A 27,711-nucleotide genomic window follows, 5' to 3' on the forward strand; every position below is an offset into this window, starting at 1 on the left:
GTGTTCCCTGGCTGTCACCTCCACCAGGAAGGGGATGAGAAACCTCGCTAGCTGCCCGGGAGAGGGCACTGCTGCCCTGCTTTTGGGATAATCCGAACCCTTTCCACGTTTTCTAATGGCGAGAAAAAGCCATTTCAGGCCTGCCTAGCCAAAGGCATCACAGTACGTCCGGGAAGACCCCGTGTGATTAGAGACCCGGCTTCTGTAATTAGAGACCCTGCTCGGGTGATTGAAGACTCGGGTTGGGTAATTAGAGACCCCCGTGTGATTAGAGACCCTGTTTGGGTGATTATGCTGCATCCTAACTGTGATAGGAGCCGCTGCTGCCCTATGTGGTTTAAATCATCAACTCTAGTATTCAAAGCTTGCCATCTGTATAGAGCACCCTGCAGAATTAAGATTTTCAAAGGTAATAGCCTGCATCTGTTTCTAAAAAGGCACAAGCAGCAACTAAAATGTCCAGCTCAAGAAGGCAGAGAGACCATAGAGCCCCAGTACAGAAATATCCGAATCAAATGCTTGAAGAGGCACAATTTAGAAAACAAATTTATTTTTTTTATTTAAATGACTGAAGTGAAAATAAACCATTTAACAACTGTGTGTAAAGTAATTCATGTGGTGGCACTTCAGTCTGAGGTACACTGCAGAGCTGATGTAGTGTTTCTGTAGTATTATCCATCATACACCAAAGGACAGCCTTTTCATTAGCAAAATGTATGTTCATCTTAAAAAGGCAGGAAATTTTCATTTGATGAAATCTGTAAGACTGCTGAAGTGAGGCAATTTATTGCACAATATAGGTGCTCTGTACAGCCAGTAAGAACTAGCTGCTTTGCATAAAAGAATTCCCACAGGAAATGTAATGAGCATAACAAAGTATGCTGGAAACAAAGAGTATAGTTAAGGAAGAAGACAAGAAGTGTAAAAAAGAAAACAGCAAACTGGTTTTGTCCCCTTTTTCCTAAAAATAATTTGAAATCTGATACAAATGCAGAAAAATACATTCATAAAAATCTCCGTACAAATTTTAAGAAGTATACATAGCCTTGGAAGCACTGAAACATGACAAAAGAGGGAACAAATGTAATCTTCGGACATACTGATGCCATCTGAAGTCTGTTTACATATTCTCTGCATTTCTATCTACTTTTGTAAGTCCAAAGCAGCAATCGCAAAGTATTAAGACCAAATCTACCACATTTAGGGCTCAAAAGCAAGTGGTACTTCACAACTGTAATGAAACCTTACTGAGATACACCAACTGGGCAACCAGCCTAGTGTGGATATGGTCTCATACAAGCGTACTTTCTTTGGTTATATTCCTAATCTAAAACTAACTCTCCTCCACATTCCCCAAGCTATCTGGAAGAGCTCATATTAAAGACTTCCTTGTTTCCCCGTAACAAAACCAAGTGGGAATGTTTTATTAACATCTAAAGGAAGTTGGTATTGATTCTTGGTCTGTAGCTAAAGGAGATTTCTCGGTTATTATTGATGTTCTTCATTGTTTCTCAGTAAAGCATCTCAGTAAATATTTATAGCTGCTGAGATTCCCCAGAAGAACGCTTCTGTACTCTATGTTCAGGCAGCTCATATAAATGCTTTTTCTACCTGTTGTCTCTCTTTTTTAGCATCTTGGAGTTTTTCCTTGGTTCAGGCTCACTTTCATGTGGACTCTGTAACCTCTCTCTGAAAGAAATACAGAAGAAAAATAAGACTGTAGACAGAGGTTTTAAAATGCTGTAATTCTCTCTCGAATTAAATTAATTTTGATAAGAGAAGCAAGGTGTTTCTTATATAACTTCTGCAGTCAGTTTTCAGCTGCCTCTGCTGAGGCTGCCAAAACAAAGATGCATAAATGTTCCTTTGTTGGGTCCCTGTTCCCTACACACGTATCCCTTTTTGGCTGTGGGAAAGGAGTGTGTGAAAAGGGTTGATGCCATCAGGGAAAGGAGCCATCTCCTGAAGTCAGTCGCAGGCTGAGGTCACTCAGGGGATAAATACTTTTCCCCAAAGGCCTGTGGCTCCTGAGAACCAACTGTTTGCTTTGCCTGTCAACAGGATTTTCTCTGCTCAATATATCAAGCCCCAGCGACCAGCTGGCTGGTTTGATCTGCCCGTAATAATCAGCTGGCATCTTTCAGGTTTGTAGCCGTTTCTTCTCCTCTAGTTAGCACCCCAGCATAAGCCAACTGAAACATCTATCAAGAAAATCATTGTTAGAGCTGCTACCCTCATCAGCCAAAGACTGGCACTTGCCTTTGTTCCTGAAATAAAGGTGGAAGTTGAAAGCCTAAATACCACAGACCATATTTTGGTTGCTACATGTCAGCCTAGTTCCACTGGATTCACTTGTCTCTGATGATGTATGTTGTCTGTGACTCGGGTTTTAAAAAACCTAATTAAAGGAAATTTGGAAACGGTATTTCTCATTTCTTTACCTAAAATCAAAGTTATTTATAGAATACACAGCAGCACAGACAAGCAAACTCAGACGGTTTTCCTAAATTTAGAAAAGAATATTGGGGAAAAAAGGTCAAGTACATGGGAGAAGTAACCACTAAAGAAGCAGCTCAGCTAGTGCAGGCATTATATTTTGGGTTTGCCTGACATACATTCCTGCTTATGAAGCAGATTTTGTACTGCTGTTTTTTTTTTCACATACCGTATTTTTAGCCTCTACTGTACCTGAATAAGCCAGAAGTCAGTCCAGGGGGCTCTTGGATATTTTCATGAGAATCATCTTTTTCTGCTGATTGTGGTGACTGAAAGGTCTTTCTTTTTGTTTTTTCCCCTGAATTACCAAATATACATGGATTTAAACAAACAAACAAAAAAGAATTTATATAGTAGAGCTTGTTTGGTTTTGATTAACCTAAAGCAAAAAAAAAATATATGCTAACACTTCATACAGACATGTTATCATTCCACTTTGCATTAGCCTAGCACATTGGATTTTTACCATTGGTTAGTTCTCACGGGTCAGACCTTGAACTTTCATACTTGCTGAACACTGCATTTCCATGAGGTACAACAGTTGAAAGCTCTACCATGTATTTTCTTAGTAAGTAGTTGCAAATGGCTTTTTACTACCAGCAAACAGATAAAAAGCCAATTCATTATTTTATTTGAATCAGAACAATCTGATGTTAAAAAGTCACTGTTTTTAGGGCCCTGAGCTAAGTTTCCCCGTATCCTGGTGCCTACCAGGGCAAACAGCTCTGCACACCTGAGGAACAACCGACTGGGGAGAAAGCCGCTTTTCCCTTTCTAGCACCCACCTCACCTTTAAGCATCTTTCAAATGTAATGCCAAATGTTTCATTCTGATAATGACAGGAGGACTGCATGACTCAAAGGATGAGAATTTGTGTGCTCCACCCCAAATGTGGACCAGGAAACACAACCGCTATGCTGACAATTTGTTTCTAAGTATCTCTTGAACAATGAATTAGTCTAAATTGTTAAAACTGCAGTGAACTCATATAAATACTTCAAGTTTCCTGATTCAATAAGATTTTACTTTTGAGTATGTGTGTGGGAAGGTGATTCTTCCATTCTACCAGAAGGATGACTCTGGTGAGTTATCCCTCTGGTGGAAAATTCTGCGTGATTAAGCTCTGCTGTCCACCAAAAGACTGTTGTTGAGGTGAACAGAGCTGTTTCTAAAGAACATTATACAGACATAAAAAGTAATTTTGGTTTGAGTAAGGTAAAACCTTATCTCAGTGAACACAAAGTGACTGACTGGTTACAGGAGTAAGGAATGGTGATGCTTATTTGTGGCTGTGCTACTAGCAAGCTGGGTGACCTTGGAGGGCTGGCTTACTTTTCTACACCTGGATTAGGGAACTGGCACTGACAAAAGATCTTTCCTGAAACTCCATTGTGTTTTATTGCAAAATACACACTAACATGTGGAATGATGTGGGGTTTTTTTTTAAACAATTCAGGATTGTACCAACCTACTGCCTTGCTCCTTTTGTAAGGCTTCTTCTTCACAGCCACTGGAACTCGGGCCAGCACAGCCAACTCCCTCACAAAGTCCTGCTCTGCTTCCTGCACACAAGGATAAACCAGAAGTCATTTAACACAACACAGCTTGATTCTGGGTTATGTTATTCTACATGTGGCATGTTAAAAAAAGGCACATGTCATTGCAGAAACACAGGAAACAATATGGCTACCATCAGGGAAGCATTTCCTAAAAGACAGTGGTGAATCTTAGCTCTGATTTCAACTAGGACAGCAAAGAGATCCTTACAACCCCTCTAATGCTTTGCCATGGACGGCTTCAGATCCATAAGTCATTTTACCCTGATTTACCTTTAGCTGATTCTCCAACTCAGTTTCTAGGTGATGCAATCCCAGCAGCTTCTGTCTCAGAGACTCCAGACGAATTTGCTGCTGCAGTTCGAATTGAGCCAAAACCTTCTTTTGCTGTAGCACCATCCTGGTCAAGAGAAATTGAAAAGTACTGATGTTCAGTTCAAATGAGGAATACAGTCCTGGCAAAGTGTATTTAGAAGCTTTTGTAGAGAGAAAGGCTCTTTAACAGTATCAGTCCATCCAGCTTCTGCTTGGACAAAAAGTTCTGCGCTAGATTTTTAGACAGATTTCACTTATTTTAATGACCCGTCTCTCCATAAAATAGAAGCTCCTTTCAGAGGTAGGAACTGAAGCAGGAATTTGGGCTGTCCATTCCTGGACTTTGGGAGCTGAAGTTCACCTCTAATGGTTTTAAAGTCTGCTTTTGAAACTACTGTATGTTTCTAAAGCCAGCTTTACTGTCTGCTTGCCAAAGAGACAAGCTGTTAGAAGATCAGGTGTGAGGATAAGGGATTAAGAATTAGGCATTTCATCTGGGGCTTTTCAGCACCAGATTGAGAATGAGCCAGAAACGTGGTAATTCAAAATTTGGCAATTGAGAACATTAACAGCTATATTCTTTGCTTGTTTTACTTTGCTGGTTAAAGATTAATAACAGTAGAGCCTGAATAGCTGCAACTTCGCTGAACCTGTATTTCTTCTGTTCTCTTGCCTGATCTACCTTGAAGCAATGCTGTCAATCACCCATCACATTCCTCAGGGAAGGAGATAACACAAACGGTTTCTGACATGTACGCATACTGCAGTTGCTATTGTACTGGCCAATGCTCAGAGAAGGTTAGCTTGCAAAATCTGTTTTTTGAGCTCACACTCATAACCCTGCACCAAGAGCAAAAGGAAATAAAACAATGCTGAGTTTAACAAAAGTTAGACAAATTAATGGAAATTTTGTCATTAATTTACACAGGATTGGGATTTGACTGTATGTAAAAGAAATCATAATGACAACAGGAAGATGGGTTTGCTGTTACTTATGGTTATGAGGCCAGCTTAGATACTGAATAGTTACATTCTTCAATACCATACCTCTGCTTGCATGAAGGCAAATTTGATTGTATTTTAAGACACTAGAATGGATTATGGCAGAAAAAACCCGAGACAACCGCTGAAGGTGAATTTCTATGTCAGAATAAATGATAAATTTTATAATGGATAATTAACAGGTCTTTTATAAAGCCCTTTATTACATGAATCCATCTCTATACCAATTCAAACAAGGATGAAAAACAGAAAGTGGTCAATGATTTATTTCAATTTAGAAGTAACAGAATGTCTAAAAAAAGAATTAACCTCTTTACAATGTCAAAACTGCAGTTGGTGTTTTGTTTTGTGTAAGAAACCAAGAGTAAATAAATAAAATTATTACAAAAATATATCATGTGCACACCATGTCATGCAGCTCTTTATGACAACTTACTCCTTTGGAATGGCACTGCTTTTTGTCTGGATTCTATGTTTCATAAAATCAGTAATGAATTAAATGTGATTTTTATTTAATTAACATTTGAGGGATTTTTCTCTAAATTTAGTGCAAGTAATCTTGATTGTCCAAGGCATTTACTGAACTCTTACTTGCCATTTGAAGTATTATTTATGCTTCAAACATTTTCTCTTCATTATGGTGTATGTTTACTCAACAGCAAACTAACAAACACTTTTGATGTTCAAAGCAGAAAGGATGGATCGCAATGAATTAGACAGCATTGGTTCCCATCTTCCATTTATGTTACATTTCTTTTAAAATTTGGCATGTGTTTTGGCACTGGTTTTCATTCTCTCTTTTCAAACTGTCTATGTATAGTTCTTCAGTCTGTAATTAATGAGCATCAAAAAGTTTATTTAATAAGAAAGTAATTCTCAAGATCAAAGGGCAGACACAATTTGGCAACAGATATTTGTTTTCCATCAAAGACAAATATAAAATGCAAACCCAAGACATTTATTCAGCTAGACATTTATGCAGATCTGCAAACACTCACATTTAAATAGTCAGCAGTGCTGCTGCCTGCTCTTACCTTTGATGGACTGCGGATGATACACTCAAGAGGCCTTTGGTCTGCTTTTCTTTCAATGCCAGTTCACTTTCTTGTTTCTTCTTAAGTCTGTTCCTTTCACTTCTTTCTACTGAAATAATGTTTTTGTAAATCTTCTGCTCAAAATTACAAACTCTGACTTGTAGCAAACTTACAATTTACATTTTGCATCAGCACAAACTAATCCCTGTTCTAGGTAGTCTTTCAAAGTTACTGCTCCTTAGAGATATTGAGCACTTTTTACACACTCTTGCTCTGCCACTGCAATTTATTGCACAAAGAGTTTGTGCATCATTTACCTGAGATGTCACTGAATTCCTATTATTATCTACTTCTCCTAATAGGTTAACTTATTAACATGGAATTCAAAGCAGAAATTTTATGAGAAGTCCTTGATACCTTAAGCAAGAACTGTGATACCTAAATGAAAAAATGCAATATAAAGAAAACCTCCACTTGGACGTCTCAGTCCTGGGAATGCCTAACTTCACTAGATGGCCCCTCATTTGATGGTAAAGCATTCAGGGTACTTTGTCATATGCTCATACTCTGCAAGTAACTTGGTGCTTATCTGCTGACCAGGTTCTGGAGTCTTGCTCCTGAAGTTCTGCCTGGCAGCAAGGCTTGGAGCACGTCTGTCAAACAGGACCAGTCTCCTTGTACCACTGCTTTTAAATATAACATAGAAGGAGTGGTGTAGATAGGTACATAACAGACTGGGGGTACACAACATTCACTTAAGGAGTATCCGGCCTTTTCCTAACACTCAGAGAGGCTGACCAGGTGTACCTTTCCTACCAAAGGCACCACAAGGGAGCAGTTACTGAACATGGTCTGGGCTGGGTTGGGCTGGCTGGAGGAGGTGAGGTGTTCTCTACCTTTTTTCCTGTGACTGTGCCAGAAAGACCATAAATTCAGATTTACTAGGTCAAAGGCTGCCCAAAGAAGCAAAATCTTCTAGCCTGACATTAAGCACAGTCACTGGCAGAGTGCTCCTTACTCCCACTTAGCTATCACTGAATGAAGTACATTAGAAATTTCCTATGTGGCCATTCCAATCCCAGGCTATCACATCTACTATGTCATTTATGCAGTACAGTGGCTCTATTGCCAACAGTGCTCTTTCCATCTTGTGTTTCAGAGAGAGAAGTTATGAGAGTATTTTGTGAGGAGGGTCACATTCTCAGTGTGGTAGTCCTACTTGGAGATCACCTAACAGATCAGCCCCTTCTAAAGAGGAAGAAACATGGATGTTATACCTCCTGGTTGAGCTTGGATGGAAAGTATTTGACTGGCTGGCAGGATTTACAGTGTCCTGGCTCTCCCCTGGAGCAGAGCTCCAGGCCGTTAAGAATCACAGAGAGAAATTTAAGTGCTTCTGGTGCCAATACAGAGCTGAAATGAGAAAAGGAGTGGAGCTCTACATCACAAATTTGGACTTGGGTTAAAGAAGGACTTAGATGTACTAAAGCATCAAAGTCCTTTATTAGATAGTATTGCTCACTCCTAATGTAGAAAGCACCAACAAAGCTGAAGCAGTTATCTGTTGATACTGAAAATCTCAGCCATGCTACACTATGTACATGTGGGTTTGCAGTATTTTTTCACTGTGCGGTCTGTTTGATCTGTGAATTTCAGCTGGTTTTCTCTCTGGCCACCCAAATCTAAAACACTCTGGCTTTGATTACCAACATAAGTACTTTCATCCTGTAAGCCTGTAGGCTTACACTGAAGCAGCAGAATTTTCTTTTTCTTCAGTTGAAAAGAGAATATGTTCTTCTTACACATGCTATTTTCTTCCTTGTAGTTCATGGAACACCAATACACTGAAATAATAATATATGCACACAAACTATAGGAGAAAAAATAATCTAAATGAGCAATCATCAGAAAGCCAACTGTGGTTCTAGTGACTGGTATTCTAGTCTCACCACCTAACTGAGAGACCAATTGAGAACAATCTTAAAAAAGAATGATGGAGCAGAACACTGGTGTGTAATGACATCTATCTCAGCTCGGATCAGAGAAGCACTCCGGTCAAAGTTTAATTCCTGTTTAAAGGAACTCAAATCAAGGGGATTTTAGACACTGTAGTCAGGGCCAAATAGTTCTTCAGAGGAACTTTGTGAGAACTCAAGTAACTGACTGCCTTGCTAGCTCCCAATGCTAAAATACAGATTGTCATTAATTCCCCGCACAGATTTTGCTTTACCCTAGAACTTCAGCTTCCAATATTAAAGTCTTCAAGATTCACAACAGTGCAGTACAGAACAGATTGGTTCTATCTTACAACCAGTGAGTATACTAGATACCACTGGGGCTCACAAATCCTCCCACCTCATCTCTGGATCTCATCCTTGAGTGGGTACACCTGTTCCTCTTTAAAAACTTTTCTGTGGTTAAAGAATCTTTTCTATTTAAAATTGCTACCCTAGTTTTAGAAAAAAAAAAAACAAACCCAAGATTCTGTGTGTCTCAGATACTCAGCCTCTGAAACTATTGCCGTTTTGCTAACTCGCTAACTTCATTTAACACCAACAGCCTTTATCCTGGGGAAGGGAAAGTGTCCATACAAAAGAAATAAATAATCACAGCTTGCTTTTGTTCTCCTCTCCTAAAGGGATTGAGCAACTAGAAATGATTCCATGAGAAACTGCCTGTATTTATGTCAGATTGAGCAGTTGATGAATCTCTTCAGCAGTTTCACAACAGTCATGATTGACAGCTAAGAAACAATGAAGTATCTCATAGAGTGTTCCAGGATGGACGTGCTTGGCTTTTTGGTGTCTCCTCTAACACAATTCCTCAGCTTGAGAGACAACAACATTTCACTGAGCCAAAAAAAAGGAATAAATATAAGAATCTGCTCCACAAAGCTGAGGGTGATCGCCTCAGAGAAAGCAGACTGTCTGACAATTATGTTTACGGTTTCTAACATGGAAGCAGGGATTGCAAACCAGATCTCCTCCCTTCTAGGGAATGGATCACAGGTGCCTGTCATATACCCTCTCTCTTCCCCCTATGAATATTAGATTGATTAATTTTACTTGCATATATTAACATGAAAGTTGAACAATGTTTATGGTTGACATTAGCTGTACAACCTGACACTTGTACAAGTGTGCTTTCTAAATTCTTCTGCCCTATGTTGAGGTTTAGACCACCAGAAAATCAACTGCTGGTAGTTGTGATGATGGTGGGATCTCTGACCTTGGCTTGCTGAGCCAGAGTTTGTAGTTAAACTATAACCTCCAACGCTTCCTCATTGTTCTCTGTGTGTCTGTATCAAACTTTGAGTAACAGGGTCCCGAATCTATGACTGTATTTCAAGTAATTATTACTAAAACCAATTCTACCGCTACTCTTTCAAAGATGGAAATGGACCTACATATTCATTTTGCTTTGTTGCTTAAATAACAGATTTCTGTTCTTTCTGTAATGGTAAGAACATTAGTTTATCTGTTTAAAAAAACAGAATTATCTTACAGTTCTCAATATCATACATACCTTGTAAGGATTTCAATAGCTGAAGCTTTTTCTCTTCATAGCCTTCTGTGATTTTTCCTAATTCCTGATAGTAGTTTTGCACCAGTCTATCGATATTATTGCTGGTCCCATACACACTTTCTACAGCAGCTTCCACCAGTCTCTCCTGTATTACACAGTACAAGTCACAATTAATTTTCTAAGTCCAAAACTGAAGTGCTCTGGTATGTCTAAAACTGAAGACCCCATCTAATTTTGCATGTGCACATAAAATTGTGTATTTTGTGCTTTGAAAATGTGGCAGACTGAGATGCTGGAAAACAGCTATTTCTATTGATCCATTGAATATTTCAACATGAAAAAGTATAGTAAAATCCTTATAATGTGCCTCACCTCCACCTGGGAAGGGAACATTCTCTATCTGTTCAATCTTTATATCCGACTTTGCCTGTCAACCTGACTGCCAGCAAAGTAAATCAGTATATGTGAAAGTACTACAACTTTCCATTATACAGAAAATCCAAATATTTACTTTGGAACAATTTTATTAACCTATGAAGCAAGGTTTTTTTTTTATTGATTATTTATCTATGAATTAATATTAAGATGTTAATATACAAATACTATTGATTAAACATAGAACCTTCATCAGTAGATAACTATCTCCACTTCTTCCTCATTTTCGTCATTCTCTGTAAATCAAGAACTCTCTCAATTTTTCTTATGTTCCAGGGCTGTTTTGGCTCCTATAGCAAGTGACTAGAAAAAAAATGTACTTCTAAAGTGTTCGTAAATAATTTGCAAGGTTATCTTCAATTTTAACACAGATTATAATGGCCTCCTACTGATACTTTTAGGCATAGGGCAATGCGTAAATGAAACTGCCTTCCATTTTAGTGAAGTAGCACTTGTTTTGTTTGGAAAACTGCTTTTGAACATTTCCTTACCTTGAAGTCCTGTCCATCATTGGAACTCTTTTTTCTAGCTTCCCGTCGGGCATGCTGCAGCAGTGTCTGCCCAATCACCTGCTCCATGTGCTGCTGAAGAAATTGAAGAGCTTCTTGGATTTCTGTGACCAGCTGCTGTTGAAATTCTAAATGGGTTTCCTGTGTTTCTTCCTCAAGCTTCTCCTCCTCTTCCAGAATGTGGGACTCCTGGTAATCAGACAAGAAGATAGCAGCTCTGTTTAAATATGTTGATAAGTTTAGTCACTTTCATTTTAAAAGAAAGTCCTACCTCAATCCAGAATGCTACTGTTTTAATACTTAGAATAAACTCATTTCCAGCAGAAGTTCATCTACGGTAATTTAAGACATTTGTCTTTGCAATGAAACTCTCCTGTACCGATACATACGATTACAGATGCATCCTGTCCCATTAGTGATTTCCAAGTGATGTATTCCCATCTTTGTAAACTGTACTGTTGAATTTCTACTGAAAATATGAACAATCTATGTCAGATATCCTGAGTCCAGTAAGGATGCCTCAATAAAGTGCACAGGAATAAGGCAAGTATACAATTATGCACCTGGAATACTTGTAGTTTGTATGGTCTAGCTGAAAAAAAGTTGGTCTACAGCCCTTATGTGCTTAATAGCACTTGGAAACCATATGCACTCTTGGCATCTACAGCATCCTGTGGTGATGAGTTCTACAGCTTAACTACGTATTACTTAATTTTGAACCTGTCATCTAATAGCTTTGCTCAGTGCTTTCTTCTTTTATTAGTGACAAGAAATTAGAAAGAAGTGAAAAATTCTTCCCTATTCATATATTTTATGCCAGTTTTAAAACCTATGATATTCCAGAAGACACCTCTTTTTTAGGCTGAAGAGTTCCAGTCTCGAGATCTTTGGACCATGCTCGCCACCATTTATTACACTTCTTTTTAAATACATTTTCCCTCTGAACTCTCTTTAGCAGACAATAGTATATACTCCCCAGCTTGATCTGTTCTGTCTTCCTTACCTGTATTAATCTTCCATAGATTGCCTTCTATTGAATTGCTGATGTCCCTCTTATATTAATATTCTCATTTAAGTACCTCTGATTCCCTCTTGGAAATAAGAAATGAAAGTAGAAAAAGAACCTGCTCTGCCCACTTTCATTTGAGGAAATAATGAGGTCCCTACTAATGCTGGGTTACTCTCACATGGCTTTATTTATACCTCAGATATATGTTTTTGCTGGGGTTTGTTTTTTAGACAGTTGGAATGCCATTGAACCATTTCTCTTCTAAAAGACCCAATGTCATGTTATTATGTCCAAGCTAGGATTCTTTAGTGCTGTTTCATGTTTTAAATGAAATCAATAGATTGACATGACACTGTCTACCAGACTAAAACTGGCGCAAGCTAAAATTAAGTTTAGTTCAGACAATATGGTTTATCTAAATTCTCATTGACTGTTTGTACATTAACCTTTTGCTTAACTCCTTACACATTGCTTCTAGTTTTGGAGGTTGTTCATAAAAGGTTTTTTCTCTCTGACTTTTCACAATTCCATGACTATCCCCTACTTCTTTGGCAGCAAGGATCTTCCAGGTGTACTTTTAGGCACTTCCTTGTGAGATGGGTTTTAGACAGGCTTGGAAAGAGTCTGTAATGGAGAGAGGCCAAAGGAACAGTAATACCTGGGGACATTTCATTTTTGTTAGGGAACACGGTGATTGCATCAATTAACATCCCTGTGGGTACTAAGTGAGAGGGAGTAGTGGAAAGCACTTAACAAGAGGAATGCAGTCATATGCATTTGTATTTTGTTATTTTCTATTGTATTTCTATGGAAGGTTAATGACGTTTTGAGATTTTCACACTTAACACCAACTACTTCAATGTAAGTACCAAATATGAAAATGGTAGCAGAGAGGATTTCCTTATTCCTTTGCCAAGTGGAGAACTAGGGTTTATATTACACAAATCAAAATTAGTCAGCACAAAATATTATCTCTCAGCTAATTACACAGTGTCAGCATGGAGCACGAAGCTGCAAGGTGCTGGATGAGTTAAACTCCTACGTACAGCAGCAGTGGTCTGGACAGGGGCTATTACGGACACCTGCTAGGAAGGTCTTCTGAGGCTGAAATCTGAAATTTGGTGTTGTTTTAAGTAAATCTGCAATACAGTAAGTAAATAACTAATAACAATTAATGGATTAACCTTAAAAAACAGATCTGAAACAAGCAGATTTGAAAGCAACCTGTGGAATACCTGAGATTTTGAGACCTGTGAAGTCTCAAAATCCCTTAAACTTTCTCCCACCTCCTTGATCTACAGGAGCCAAATTATTTTGAAGGATGTCAGGGAATGGAGGCTGAGCAACTCATGGGCAGAGAAGAAAAAAAAAAGGAATGAAAAATCATGACAGTATAGAAATATTTGCTAGGTCTGGTGGAGGGAAGAATTTCTTCTGATGCTCAAGGAAGAACTTGTCAATTGTGTATTATGATCCCTAGCAGAGTAAGTATGAGCTTATCTTACCCTGAAGCAGTAACTTGGGTAGAAGTCCTTTATACACATTGGCATGGCTTCTTTCAATAATGTTTTCATATAACATAAACAGCTAAGTAAGCTTACCAAGATACACATACCACATAGCTAATCAATAGATAAAACTATCAGGGAATTTAAAATGTCTGCCCAAATTAAACCAAGCACACTCGGGTACCTCCTATGCCAGTAGTTGGTTCATTTTTGACAGAGAATATTTTCTTTTACATATATATATATATATATAATATTTATATATATAAACAAATATATATATGCCAGGCATCATCGCATAGAAGAACCTCAGATAAAAAACACCCAGACACTGTGCCTACCAGTGCCTTCTGTAACTGCCACTGGTCCTCATCTTGGCAGGGGGAGGATCCCTTCTGAAGGATATGTTGCTGTCTTAGTTCCTGAAGCAAGCTCTTCTTTCTGGACAGTCTCATACGGGCCAGGGATGCCATTCCAACTCTTCGGAGGGTTAGCCTTCTGAGTACTGAACGCAGCAGAAGTTGGTGTTTTTGCAGTATATAGTTAACAGACCTGTAAAAAGGACCATTAAAAATCAACCAGCTAAGCTGCTTGTGATTTGGCACACCTGTGTGGAGCAAAGCCACTGCTTAAATATCACAGGGATTACTATTCACCCTGAATAAGGTCTTCTCATACAAAGCATGCCTTGGAAAGCTGATCAGGTGTAAAGAATGGGTATTGCTGTGATAGACTTCTAGCTCTGTCACACTGAAGTTAAACTAAATAGAAAGAAAATAGATAAATAATGATCTATAATTACATAATAAAAGTTTTTTTAGTAAGATAATTGACATAAGATGAAAAGAATGTAATCAGAACTACAGGAAAGTTATGTCAAGAAAATGAGGATCAGCATATCTTGGATTAACAAGCAGGCACACTCTGAGGATACATCTAAGAGGCTAATGTTAGCTGGCAGGGCAGACATGGCTGAAGTAAGTTTGTGGTGAATTCTAAACAGGAGAGCAAATTTTGAGGCTGGACCAGCTGACTGAAATCTCTGTGTCAACATCATTTGGGATGGCATTGTACCTGATCTAACTTGCATGTATGTGTAAGTTATAAGGCATTGTGAGCTCTCTAGATATATGTTAGGAAACACAGAAGTCAAAGAATGTGAAAAGGTAAGGTTTAACTGAAAAGTAGATCCAAAATAAAGGAATGCAATGGCAGTAACAACAATATTCCAAAGAGACAAGTCTTCAAATGATTTGATCTTTGATAATGCGAAGACCATGGTATATGAAGATATTTGATCTTAATCAAAGCAAGGGGCATAACACAGAATTGTGTTTTCTTCAGAAATACTTCCATCAAAGAGATGTTTTAGCTGTACAAAGATGAGACAAAACTAACAGTTTCCTTGCTGAATACAGATACCAAGAGAGGAGTTATTATCATGCAAAGCAATGGTCAGTGATACTGTAGTAGCAGAAAGCAAAGGTAGAGCTGAATGGTGCTGGATTGAACATTCTATCTTTAGGAATATCCAACTTAAGGAGGATGACCAGCAGGTCGAAGGAGGTGATCCTGCCACTCTAGTCTGCTCTTGTGAGACCTCACCTGGAGTATTGTGTGCAGTTCTGGTGTCCTCAACATAAAAAGGACATGGAACTGTTGGAACAAGTCCAGAGGAGGCCACGAGGATGATCAGGGAACTGGAGCACCTCCTGTATGAAGACAGGCTGAGGAAGTTGGGGCTGTTCAGCCTGGAGAAGAGAAGGCTGCGTGGAGACCTCATAGCAGCTTTTCCAGTATCTGAAGGGGGCCTATAGGGATGCTGGGGAGGGACTCTTCATTAGGGACTGTAGTGACAGGACAAGGGGTAATGGGTTAAAACTTAAACAGGGGAAGTTTAGATTGGATATAAGAAGGAAATTCTTTCCTGTTAGGGTGGTGAGGCACTGGAATGGGTTGCCCAGGGAGGTTGTGAATGCTCCATCCCTGGCAGTGTTCAAGGCCAGGTTGGACGAGGCCTTGGGTGATATGATTTAGTGTGAGGTGTCCCTGCCCACGGCAGGGGGGTTGGAACTAGATGATCTTAAGGTCCTTTCCAACCCTAATGATTCTATGATTCTATGAACTCCAATGTGAAATACAGAGTGCAAAGAGAGGTTGGCTCAAGATGAGAAATCACTCACACAGGAGGAGATAAAGCACACCACTTCACTTTAGAAATCACAAAAGACTATTTTTTCTACTTACCAGAAGTTGTATCTGTATCTGTATCTATTTGTTTTTCATACTCAGACAAAAAACTACAGTAACTGCCTCTCTGCCTGAAGATGCTCACAATCCTCAAAACTGCTTCCCACAATGTAATGTACAGAAGTGTTTTTTTCTTCTGCAAGTAATAGAGGAGCCAATAAGGAGACGTGCCATGCTTGACCTTGTGCTCACCAACAGGGAAGGGCTCGTTGGAAATGTGATGCTCCAGGACAGCCTTGGATGCAGCGATCACAAGATGGTCAAATTTGAGATCCTCAGGACAGTGAGAAGAGCGTGCACAGTGTGAACTTCAAAAGAGCAGATTTTGGCCTCTTCAGGAGCCTGCTTAGTAAGGTTCCATGGGATATAGCCCTAGAGGGCAGGGGGGCCCAAAAATCTTGGTTGATATTCAAGGATCACCTGCTACAAGCTCAAGAGTGTTGCATCCCAACTAGAAGGAAGTGCAGCAGGAGGGCCAGGAGACCTCCTTGGATGGATAAGGAGATGCTGAGGAAAATTCAAATGAAAAAAGAGGCTTATAAAAAGTGGAAGCAAGGACAGGCAGCCTGGGAAGAGTACAGTGATGTTGTCCGGGAAGCTAGGGACCAGGTTAGGAAAGCTAAGGCCCAGTTAGAATTAAAATTGGCTAGGGATGTTAAGGATAACAGGAAGGGATTCTACAGGTACATAGCAAATAAAAGACTAGGGACAACGTAGGCCCCCTCAGGAAGCTCTCGGGAGAGCTGGCTACACAGGATTTGGAGAAGGCTGAGGTTCTGAATGACTTCTTTGCCTCAGTCTTCACTGGCAAAGGCTCTGACCAAACCACCCAAGTCTTGGAAGGCAGACACAGGGACTGTGAGAATGAAGGCCTTGCGCCCACTGTAGGAGAGGATCTGGTTTGAGACCATCTTAAAAATCTGAATGTCCACAGGTCCATGGGTCCTGATGAGATCCATCCACAGGTCCTGAAGGAGCTGGCGAATGAAGTTGCTAAGCTGCTGGCCATCATATTTGAGAAATCATGGCAGTCAGGTGAAGTTCCCGATGACTGGAAAAAGGGAAATATAACCCCCATTTTCAAGAAGGGGAAAATGGATGACCTGGGGAATTACAGACCAGTCAGTCTCACCTCTGTGCCTGGCAAAATCTTGGAGCAGATTCTCCTGGAAGGCATGCTAAGGCACATCAAAATCAACAAGGTGCTTGGTGACAGCCAGCATGGCTTCACTAACAGGAAATCCTGCCTGACCAATCTGGTGGCCTTCTATGATGGGGCTACAGAACTGATGGAAAGGAGTACAGCAGTTGATGTCATCTACCTGGACTTCTGTAAAGCGTTCGACACTGTCCCACATGACATCCTTGTCTCTAAATTGGAGAGACATCAATTTGATGGATGGACCACTCGGTGGATAAAGAACTGGCTGGATGGCTGCACACAAAGAGTTGTGGTCAATGGCTCAATGTCCAGCTGGAGACCAGTAACGAGTGGTGTCCCTCAGGGATTGGTGTTGGGACCGGTCTTGTTCAACTTCTCTGTCAGTGACATGGACAGTGGGATTGAGTGCGCCCTCAGCAAGTTTGCCGATGACACCAAGCTGTGTGGTTCAGTTGATACCCTGGAGGGAAGGAATGCCATCCAGAGGGACCTTGACACACTTGTGAGGTGGGCTGATGCCAACCTCATGAGGTTTAACCATGACAAGTGCAAGGTCCTACACCTGAGTCAGAGCAATCCCAGGCACAGCTACAGGTTGCGCAAAGAAGAGATTCAGAGCAGCCCTGCAGAGAAGGACTTGGGGGTGTTGGTTGATGAGAAAATGAACATGAGGCGGCTTCAGTGTGTGCTTGCAGCCCAGAAAGCCAACCGTATCCTGGGCTGCATCAAAAGGGGCATGACCAGCAGGTCGAAGGAGGTAATCCTGCCCCTCTACTCTGCTCTTGTGAGACCTCACCTGGAGTACTGTGTGCAGTTCTTTTGTCCTCAACATAAAAAGGACATGGAACTGTTGGAACAAGTCCAGAAGAGGCCACAAGGATGATCAGGGGACTGGAGCACCTCCCGTATGAAGACAGGCTGAGAAAGTTTTGGCTGTTCAGCCTGGAGAAGAGAAGTCTGCCTGGAGACCTCATAGCAACCTTCCAGTATCTGAAGGGGGCCTATAGGGATGCTGGGGAGGGACTCTTCATTAGAGACTGTAGTGACAGGACAAAGGGTAACAGGTTCAAACCCAAACAGGGGAAGTTTAGATTGGATATAAGGAGGAAATTCTTTGCTGTTAGGATGGTGAGGCACTGGAATAGGTTGCCCAGGGAGGCTGTGCATGCTCCATCCTTGGCAGTGCTCAAGACCAGGCTGGACGAGGCCATGGGTGATATGGGTTAGTGTGAGGTGTCCCTGCCCATGGTAGGGGGTTTGGAACTCGATGATCTTAAGGTCCTTTCCAACCCTAACTATTCTATGATTAAGTTTTTATCTGTGCATGCAGTAGTGGAGTTTTACCCCATTGCTTACTGATAAAACCATGCTTACTCATCACTGAGGCATCCTAGTCTGCTTGTGACACCTTGAATAATCTTCTCTTCTTTCTCAGACAGATGCTTTTGCATCACAGCAGACAGAGCATATTCCTTCATCCAGAGCTAAAAGCAGGGGAAAAAAAGTAAAACTGTAAGACACTCTGGCTTTAGTCACATTAAGTGACAGGGGTTTATTTCATGTTATTTTGCTAAAAACAACCACCCCCCTCTTTCAAGAGACAAACTCATGCTGAATGGAAATATTTCTACTGAGAAATACTGTTTTCTCAATGATCATAGTCTTAAACACAGCTCACTAAAAGAAAGGGGGGCTTTGCACTGGTTTGGATTAACCTTGGGCTGTGTCTCCTACAGATTTTACAGTTGCAACAACAGAGGAACAAGAGAAAAAGAACAATAGGGTAAAAATATTGCTTCAACTCATCCTTATCAGCAGGTTGCAGTGTTTTTTTTTTTTCCCTAGTAGAGAATTTAGTTTTTATTTTCACTGAACAAAATAAAGGTATCATCTGCTATCACACTTTTGTGTATAGTACATGGTGCTAATAGTCAGAGATGGACACTGCGTTATTAGGTTTATGGACTGCAAGTTTACAGCTCCTTCAGGATGATATTTAGATCAAGGAATTTAATCTTTAAATATTTTGATGGATTTGCTATTAGACTGTAAATTTTTGGAGATACGGACTTACGATTTTGTTTAGTGTATTGCTAGAATTTAAGGAATAATAAGCCATAAAATGAAATTGTTCTTAAGGAACAATATTACTGTTAGATGAAGTGTGTATTTTAGGCTAGTGGCAGCTGGATAAATGCAGGTTGCCTGTAGATGTATGCAAACCCCTAAATTAAATATAACACTCAGACTCCCTGACAGCTTCAATTTATATTCTAGCCTCATTCAGAACACAAAGGAATAAATTTTATATTTTTGCAGACAGCAACGTCTCACTAATCATTATGTGTAACAAAGAATTCAATGTGTAATTGCACAATTATTAGTGTTAAAAATTAGGAGTGGTACTGGGCCTTCCTACTGGATTTGATAATCTTTTCTTTGGGAAGCAGTTACTGTGCAGGAGGCAATCTTTATCCGTGAGCATGGAATGAACTCCAGTGGGAACTGCAGAACATGAGAAACCACATCACCTTTGGCTTTAAAAGAAAAACATACTTCTTTCCTGGATAGCACCTTCTCTGTAGTATACACAGCAACACATCTAATTGACCCCTCTCTATGAAGAAAACCTTACCAGCACACATGCTCCTCAGCAGGATGCCTGAGAAGGATGGGTATGCAGTCAACACCAGGTGACAGATGGGAAGAGTGCTTCCGAGGACGAGAAGCACAGCCCAAAATCTGTACAGTGGCAGGGAGCCCATCAGGCTGCTCTTGGAAAGAGCTGCAAGATGTACCAGTGTAGCCAGACCTCAACTGATGTGAGAGTGGGTGATCATTAAAATCACAGACCACAGCCGAGCACGGTGCCTTCTCTGACTGCATGCTTCAAGTGTCAAATTAAGGCCTATCAGGTCTCCAGGTATCATAATAACAAGATGGCTAATACTTGCTTGAAGTAATACTAACTGTATCAGTATTTACCTTTAGCAACTCTGTGGATATAGCTTCCTAGTGTTTCATGCCTCACTGCATATGCATTGCAGATCTGCCACATTGCGTATTTTGATGTCTCTTCCAGTAGTTAAAAGAAGGGCTGAAAATGACCTTTTACTTTTTAGAAGTATCTTCATTTCAATGAGACTGGCTGTGGCTCAAACGTGGCTTCCCATAATTTTTTGAGGCCTGGTTATTCACTGAGAAGTTGCTCTTGAAGGGCCTGTCTGCACACTGACTGTCAAACAGCATGAGGATATAGATCACCAAGACACAGAAAACAGGAGATGATTTCTCAATTACAATTAGAATGGTAAATGTCATTGCCGCCAAGAACCCAAAATTTAGCATCTCTGCTGCTCTCAGTATATCCTATTCACAAAGGCACTCAGAGTGATAACAAAAACAGGGACTGTAGTCGTTGTTTACTCGTTTTTTTATGAAAAAATACCCTAGTTCTCTGGTGGTAACCGTAGTTTGTTTTAAAGGAAAAGAATGAGTCACCTTTTCCACTGAGCACATCTAGGGTAAGCTGTATCCAGAATTTATAAAAGGTCTCTTCACCTCCCTGAGACCAATGGAAAGCTGAGAAAACAGCAGAAAATCCTTCCAGCACACAGCTATTAACCTGAACAGTAGAAGTACATCAGCTGTGTAAGTGATAAGAGAGCAAAGAGGAAAGGAGGTGGGTTATTACACATTTAAGATGGGATGATAAATAAGGAAGATTGTGATTTGGACCAAATACTAAACCAGTGTTTTGTCTCAACAAGGCCATTAGGAAAATGATCAAGTAAGGAAGGATCATCTGGAAATAAACAGAATATTGTTTGCTTTATTCAGCAGCTCACTTGGGTGGGCTGGGAGGACTGGGTATTTTCCACCTCTGAAATACTAGAACTCTCATATATACAGGCACAAAAGCAACAGTAAAAACCTAGGAATCTTAATTTAAGGCTGCCGGTGTACGGCTGAAAACCAGCAAAACAGAGACCACTATTTCATCAAGCCAGGTGGAAAGGTCAGACTTTGTGCTGTACTATCTCTCAATGCTGGGTCAAGACACCAGATGCTTCTCCAAGCTTTAAGGTTTTTGGGAATGTCCTTTCTTTGCTCAAAGACAGGTTGTATGCAATGGAGAAAATCACACTGTTGCACAGACTCGGTGTCTGGAACAGAGCTCAGGCTTTCTGTTTCCTGCACTGAACCAGTAATACCAGTAACACCAGTAACAAATGCATGGTAAATGGGGAAGTAAAGCTTCAAGGAATATCTTGCTTCTTGAAGAGTCATTCTAATCACGATGAAAAAATTAATATAAACCAAAGAGAAAGTGATAAAATGCACACCATGTCAAAACTGGTAATCAGATGCTAGTAACGTTTCTGGATGTCAAGCAGTGATGTGGAAATGAACAGAAGTGCCCTCACCCTTTTTTTACTCTCTAAGCTTCTCAGTGCTTTGCTTCCTGACAAGTCCATTACAAGACCTTCTGGAGCACTGCTAACATGAACTATTACTCTCTATCAATAAAGGTGAGAAATATGCCTTTTATAGGTAATGAAACCCATTAAGTATTTTGAGTTAGACCTCAGATGCAACAGCAGACTAAACGCAAGGAAGATCATTCTTTTTTCTGCAGCTCTACTTGACATTTTTAACACAGATTATTCAGGAAATCGAAGGAAAGCAATTTCTGCCTAACAGCCTGTAGATGGGGTGTGATGCATGCCGAATGCCAAGCAAATACCTCACCCTCGTGCAGCAGTCTACTCCCAGTAACCACTGTCCGGGCAGAAGAGATGTCTAAAGAAATCATGAGGTAAGGACTATGTGGAAAAATGCTCAAAACTTATTTTCATTAGTCTTTTATTCCCATTTGCCTCACTTGCATCCTTGAGAGTGTAAGGCAAATTCAAATATGAAACTATTTTTTTCTTTTCAGCTGTGAAACAGATTCTGTTCCCCCAAAGGACATCATATTCCAGGTATATATAAATGCTAGGAAAAATTACCTAAAAAAAAAAGCCACTTTGAAAAGCACACATAAATACTCTGGTGAAAAGCTTTCTGGTGTTAAGACTCCCAAGTCTGTAAAGAAGATGACTATGTAATTCTTTGTATAGTACATATATTAAGAGGGAAATGAAAGACCTATCTACTGCTGGAAAATGCCTGATAAATTAAAAGGGCTGTCAATTTAAATGCTGATTTATGGATCAGCACATTCAGCACTGTACCATCTATGGGATCTCCTAAATGTCACAAGCATCTGATGTCTCTTAAGGTGGAAATCAAATGTTATTTCTGTGTCAGCTTATTGTTTAAATGTACATGCTGCTGTGTTTATACTATGAAAAGGCCAAGAAACGCATTTTACTTTTGAACGTATTATATTTCAGACTCTCATACAGGAAAATCTGCCAGCCAAACTTTGGTGGAATAGCTGTCTCCTTCCATGCTCTCTCTGAAGACGTAGCAGGCTTTTCTTCCAGTCTAGTTCAAACCACTTCCAAGAAGCCACAGGCGTCAAGTTAAAAAAGCTACTTAATCACCCACAAAGAGTATCATCATGAGGAATTACACATTTTCCCACTAAGAGAAACACTTGTCTCTTCTAGGAATTTATCGCACAGAATCACATGTCCTTAGGACAGCTCTGTCTGCTGCTCAGGAAATTATTATATTGAATAAGGCCCAACTGCAGGGCTGGTGACCCAGAGACCAGTGTGATTGCTCTGTCATTGCTAAGTGAATGCCTCTATAGCTCAGTAATTACTGTTAACAGTGCCAGCAAACCCTTTAATTTTTTTTTTCAGGATATGTGCTGTATATTATGAATGCTACAGAACACTGAAAGTGATGGAAAGTCAACTTACTAATTTAAATAACATATGCTTGGGCATGACTGGAACATCTGAATTCACACTACAATGAATCCATCATACAGTGCTGCCCAAAGAGCAACAGAGCGCTGGAGATGAACCAATCCTTTTAATCCCTTGAAATAAAAAAAAAAAACCCAGGGTATGGTTTCTTGACTCAGTGCTGTGCCCAGTGAGAGTAAAAGAGGAATGCATCAACAGCATGTTTGGAACAAAACTTCTAACTTGAGATATCCCCTTCTGTGGACAGTGTCCTAGCCATTAAACTGCATCCTCTCTGGCCCTGAACAACAGCTGAGGCTCAATGGGACAGTGGAAGGACCAGAGCAGAGGTGCCCTAACATGCACTCTGACTTCTAAGACCAACTGTAAATTGCACACCAGAACCCCCTCCTTCTTTGACTGTGATTTTTAGTGACAGCAGATACCACCATGGTGCTTTGGGCTCCATGTGCTATGACACATAGTTCATGTAACAGACCTGGCTGCTAAGGTCATTCAGATACAAGGACAGGCAATTTGTGAATCCTGGGTGAATGTGAAAACAAAAAGCAACCTAGAGGTTTAAGCTCACCAAGTCAGGTATTGAATCTAATCCTTGATAAAAAGGGGCAAAAAAAGTTGAGGTCAGACATTGCTTCTTTAATTACTGATGGTATTCAAACACTAAATGCTATCCAGCACCCCTAGAAAACACAAATGCCTGCCCTTAAGTGAAAGCATGTGAGCAGATTCAGTGGCATCAGCAGTTGATCCTAAGCACTTTTTAGTTTAGTTTGCTAGATATCCCTGTGACACAGAAACAGAAGAGGCAAGCAGAATTGCTTTGTAAAATATTTGAGATAACAGGTGAATTACAATAAAGCAAACATAAAATATTCAGGGATGTGCATGTTGCCTGACTCCAGATTAAGAAAAATAGGGAAGAAAAAAAAAAGGGAAATAGCTAGGAATTTCCAATGAGTAATTTTGCTTTTGTATTCCCATGGGTTTTCTAAAACCCCCAGCAAGCAAACCACTCTACCAGAGTTAGTAGGAAGCCCACAGTTTCCTGGAAACACCTTACATCAGTCTGTAATATTTAGGGACACAATCAGTACCTTATTAACCATGTACTGGATTGTCCAGGCACTGTGAAGAATGACAGTAGGTAAAAGCATGACTTTGCCTGTGTTAAAGAACTCTGCCAACCTTTTATTTAAGAAGCTCCATTCACTCCATACATTGCATCACACACTTAACGTTTAGGAAGGGTTACACCTTTGTGTAGAGAAGGTCTTTCTTTGATTAAGCTGTCTTAGTCTTCAAAGTAGTATTAATAGAGACCTAGCACTGCATGAATAAATTGAAGGTATATTTGAGTTCCAGCTTAATGCTGAAGATACCTGCCTCCACATTTATCATACAATAGAATTCGCTGTTGTTGAATGTACTATTGTAATAGACTAGACTAGACTTGACTAGAACATCTCAAAATAGCATTTGCTTTTGTTGCTTTTCTCCTTCAGTGTCAATGAATGCTGGGCACAAACAGAGCAGGAAAGCAAGATATGTGTTTCTTCACCTTCTCAGAGTAAAGAATAAGTTTTATATAAAGTATGTATGACATGTTTCCAATTAGTGCAGTATTAATACATGAAAATTACTAAGAAATACTTATTATTGTACAGCCTCCTTTCCTCTAAACTGTGCTTATATGTACCCTCTCCAAATAGACCAGATGAAGTTTTGAGCTGTTTCTGGAGATGATGAAGAGTTGAGAACATCATACAGAATCCTTGACAAAAAATGTTTATGTGCTGACAAAAGCATCAAACACTGTGGACAGATGTTCAGTAATTACTCTCTGACTCCTCTATGCAAGTCCACATACAGCATATATGTTCACTCCATACCGCACATTAAACTGCCCATCCCAAGTCTGGACCTGAGCTGTGTATTTATACAAAATATGTTTTACCACAGATAAATATCTTCGTATTTTTGTCTGTACCCAGTTTTTAGCCCTGGGATCCCAGAATATAGTACAGGTCTTACTTGTTTTTCTTGCAGTAGCTGTTCCTGGAAAAGTTTCCAGCGTCTCTGGCAGTAGGTCTCCCATTTTTCCAGCTGAGGGACCAAATTCTCCTGCCATTCCTCTTTCAGAAGCTCACACTCTCTTACAGAGAGGCCAGTCACAAGAGGCAGTGTCTGAAGAAACAGCTCCGTCACCAACTCCACTAAAGCATGGGAAGCTTTAGAGTACAGCTCCTAACAGAGGGACAAAAAAGGGCAGAGAGAAGTGACAAAGTGAACCCCCTGGCCCTTTGGGGCTGTTCCACTGCATGTCTTGAAGAAGGGAACCATGTCCTAGTGAAGACAGTGGGGCAGTGACTGACCCTTAGAGCTAAAATCCAAAGTTTGAGTTAAAAAGACCAGGTTTTGTAGATGGAACAACTTAAATGTTTTGGTTCAAGGCACACAATGTCATTTAAAATGCAATAGGGACATGAGCACATGAGACCTTGAATCTTAACTGCTGCTCACATGCAGCTGCACTGCAAGGAATATTTTACTGGCTATGGCAACGTGTTATAAAGACACTTATTTTGAAAGTTGCTGTGGAAACAACCAGTGTAGCACAACACATTTTCAAAGGTGCAGACATGAAATGAATGAAGGCAAGAAAGAAGGAAGAGTAAAAAGGGACAGTATGGCTTTCAGTTAGGCAAAACTGACATTATTAATGCTAATAGTTGGTGCTCCAAAATATGACACTCTTCAATGCTTGAAGGACAGAATTATTCAAATTTCTTCTGCTGTACAAGAGGTTCAAGCCAAGAAAAAAACAAACATCCTCTGGTGGTTTTATTAAAACTGGTCTCATATGAGCAGTTTTCAATCGTGGGTGATTTAGTCAGTCGTCATCCAAGCTAAGAAGTCTGTTCAGAACATATAATTTCACTGTCAAATACACAGTGATGATATGAGTTGTGTTTGCAAACTTGCTACAACTTGATATAATCCCTGAGGAGAAGGAGTGAGGGCAGGCAGCTTTCCCCAGTGGAAGAAAGAAAACAAAAACACATTGGAAAGGTCACATGGACACTGCAGTACATCAACAGTAGGAAATGCTATTTTTGTATGAGCGCCACATGATCTTATCAGTCCAAAAAGCTTTGCTGCCTACTTGGTTTTCTTTTCATTGTATATCAGTGTTAGCCCTCCTGAAAATGCTTGTATTTCTTTTTTTTTCTTAAAATTCAGCGTTCCTGTTGCAAGAACAAGTCAACGCTTCTAGCTGTTGACTTCTTTTAAACGCAGGTTTAATTCCAATCTCACTAGTGATCAAAATCTAGAACCTCTCAGAGATATTTATCTGGATGTCAAAAAACATCTGTCTGCAGCTCACAGACATGAAAAGTTGTAGTGGACTTGTTTTCTGGGGAGATACACTGGTATAATATGCTATTGTGTAAGAGCCCATTCCAACTGCTAGATGTTGTATCATAAAAAAGAAAGACCAAGCCGCTCTCTCCCCCCCCGCCCCCCCCCCCAATAAAATAAAGAAACCCAAAACAACAAAAGAAGAGGTTTAATTGCGCAGTCAAGAACTCAGCAATAATGACCAGATCTTAGGCTGTATGTGAAAACTAGTTTTGTGCCTCCATAATGATAAATGATACTGTTTCCACAGAACCTTTATCTATTTTGTGTTTAGATTTATCTATACCCATTGAATAGACAGATTTAAAAAAAAATCTTTATTTTGTATTTCTTATTTATTGTAAAATATCCAAACTCTGCACTGAATATGAAATTATTATTTTCCTCCCAGGATCCCTCTAGGATGCTAATCACCATATTAATTAGCCGTTTCACAAACAATAGCTTAGCTTAATTGCTTCCTGCAGCAACCTCTTCTTATGGATAAAATCAAGGCACGCTACTATCAAAAGTGTTCACTACACCTTCAAGATTGGGTGTCTTGATTTTCTCCACTCTCTTCCCTGTTTAAAGCACACAGGATTTTCAGAATCTGGCTCCCACTGGCTTTGTTTAATCTCAAAGTGTTCTGAATTCTTGTAAACTACACTACAGGTTTCTGAAACTGGGTACTAAGTATGAGAATTAGACAAAGACCCAACAATTGGATACCTCATTTCTGGGAACACTTCTCCAATTTCTAGCAATTGCTGGCAATCTGGACATGACAGTACCATTGGGGTAATGTTTTCTACACAGTTCCATCCTATGCTGAAGGACGGATCTCCCTTAATCCTTTATTATTACAGATACCAGTTACTGTTGCAACAAGAGGCAGGGTTTTTACTATCTTTATTTATTTACAATTATATATATATATTTATATATATACAATTTGTGTAGTTGTGGGTCTGGCTTAGCTTACCAATACTCATGCAAACCCACTAACGCACTGTTTGAATTCTCCCTTCTGCTGCTCTTTAAAAATTCACACCTCCAGATTCTGGGATTTAACACAACATCAGGATCCTTGCTACAAGAAAGACATTGAGGTGCCGGAGTGGGTCCAGAAAAGGGCAAAGAAGCTGGTGAAAAGTCTGGAGGAACAGTCTGATGAGGAACAGCTGAGGGAACTGGGGTTGTTTAGTGGAAAAGAGAAGGCTCAGGGGAGACCTTATTGCTTTCTACAACTACCTGAAAGGAGGCTAGAGCCAGGAGGTGGCTGGTCTCTTCTCCCAAGTGACAAGTGATAGGGTCTCACACTGCATCAGGCTAGGTTTAGATTGGATATCTGGAAAAATTTCTTCGCTGAGAGGATGATCAGGCACTGGAACAGGCAGCCCAGGGCAGTGGTGGAGTCACCATTCCTGGAAGTGTTCAAAACCTGTGTAGATGAGCCCCTCAGTGATAGCTTTAGTGCTGGTCTTGGTGGTCCTGAGGTAATGGTTGGACTTGATGATGTTAAAGGTCTTTTCGAACTTAGCTGAGTCTATGATTCTATGATCAAAGATCCTATTTTCTAATCTCTGTATCCTATACAACACTTAAAGAACAATCACTGTA

General features: G+C 40.0%; 1 protein-coding gene across 6 annotated transcripts in view; it reads right to left on the reverse strand.

The window, feature by feature from the left end:
- Window positions 1-983: 983 nt before the first annotated feature.
- The window catches only part of EVC (EvC ciliary complex subunit 1), a 58,843-nt gene continuing 32,115 nt past the window's right edge, over window positions 984-27,711 (reverse strand). For 2 of the 6 annotated variants that reach the window (XM_062636328.1, XM_062636330.1), the window contains 10 exons: window positions 24,721-24,933; window positions 18,176-18,285; window positions 13,731-13,941; window positions 10,855-11,061; window positions 9,929-10,073; window positions 6,404-6,512; window positions 4,326-4,452; window positions 3,965-4,058; window positions 2,689-2,794; window positions 984-1,689 (listed from right to left, as the gene is read on the reverse strand). In XM_062636328.1, the coding sequence (XP_062492312.1) occupies window positions 1,608-1,689; window positions 2,689-2,794; window positions 3,965-4,058; window positions 4,326-4,452; window positions 6,404-6,512; window positions 9,929-10,073; window positions 10,855-11,061; window positions 13,731-13,941; window positions 18,176-18,285; window positions 24,721-24,933 (1,404 nt within the window). In that variant the 3' untranslated portion in view covers window positions 984-1,607. Of the gene's footprint in view, window positions 1,690-2,688; window positions 2,795-3,964; window positions 4,059-4,325; window positions 4,453-6,398; window positions 6,513-7,680; window positions 7,817-9,928; window positions 10,074-10,854; window positions 11,062-13,730; window positions 13,942-18,175; window positions 18,286-24,720; window positions 24,934-27,711 lie in introns of those variants that run through there. The other 4 variants (XM_062636327.1, XM_062636332.1, XM_062636329.1 and 1 more) reach the window with 4 other exon arrangements.

Source organism: Pezoporus occidentalis, unplaced genomic scaffold (assembly GCF_034315485.1).
Source record: "Pezoporus occidentalis ecotype Australia unplaced genomic scaffold, CSIRO_AGI_Poc_V1 ctg48, whole genome shotgun sequence".
Taxonomy (NCBI): Eukaryota; Metazoa; Chordata; class Aves; order Psittaciformes; family Psittacidae; genus Pezoporus; species Pezoporus occidentalis.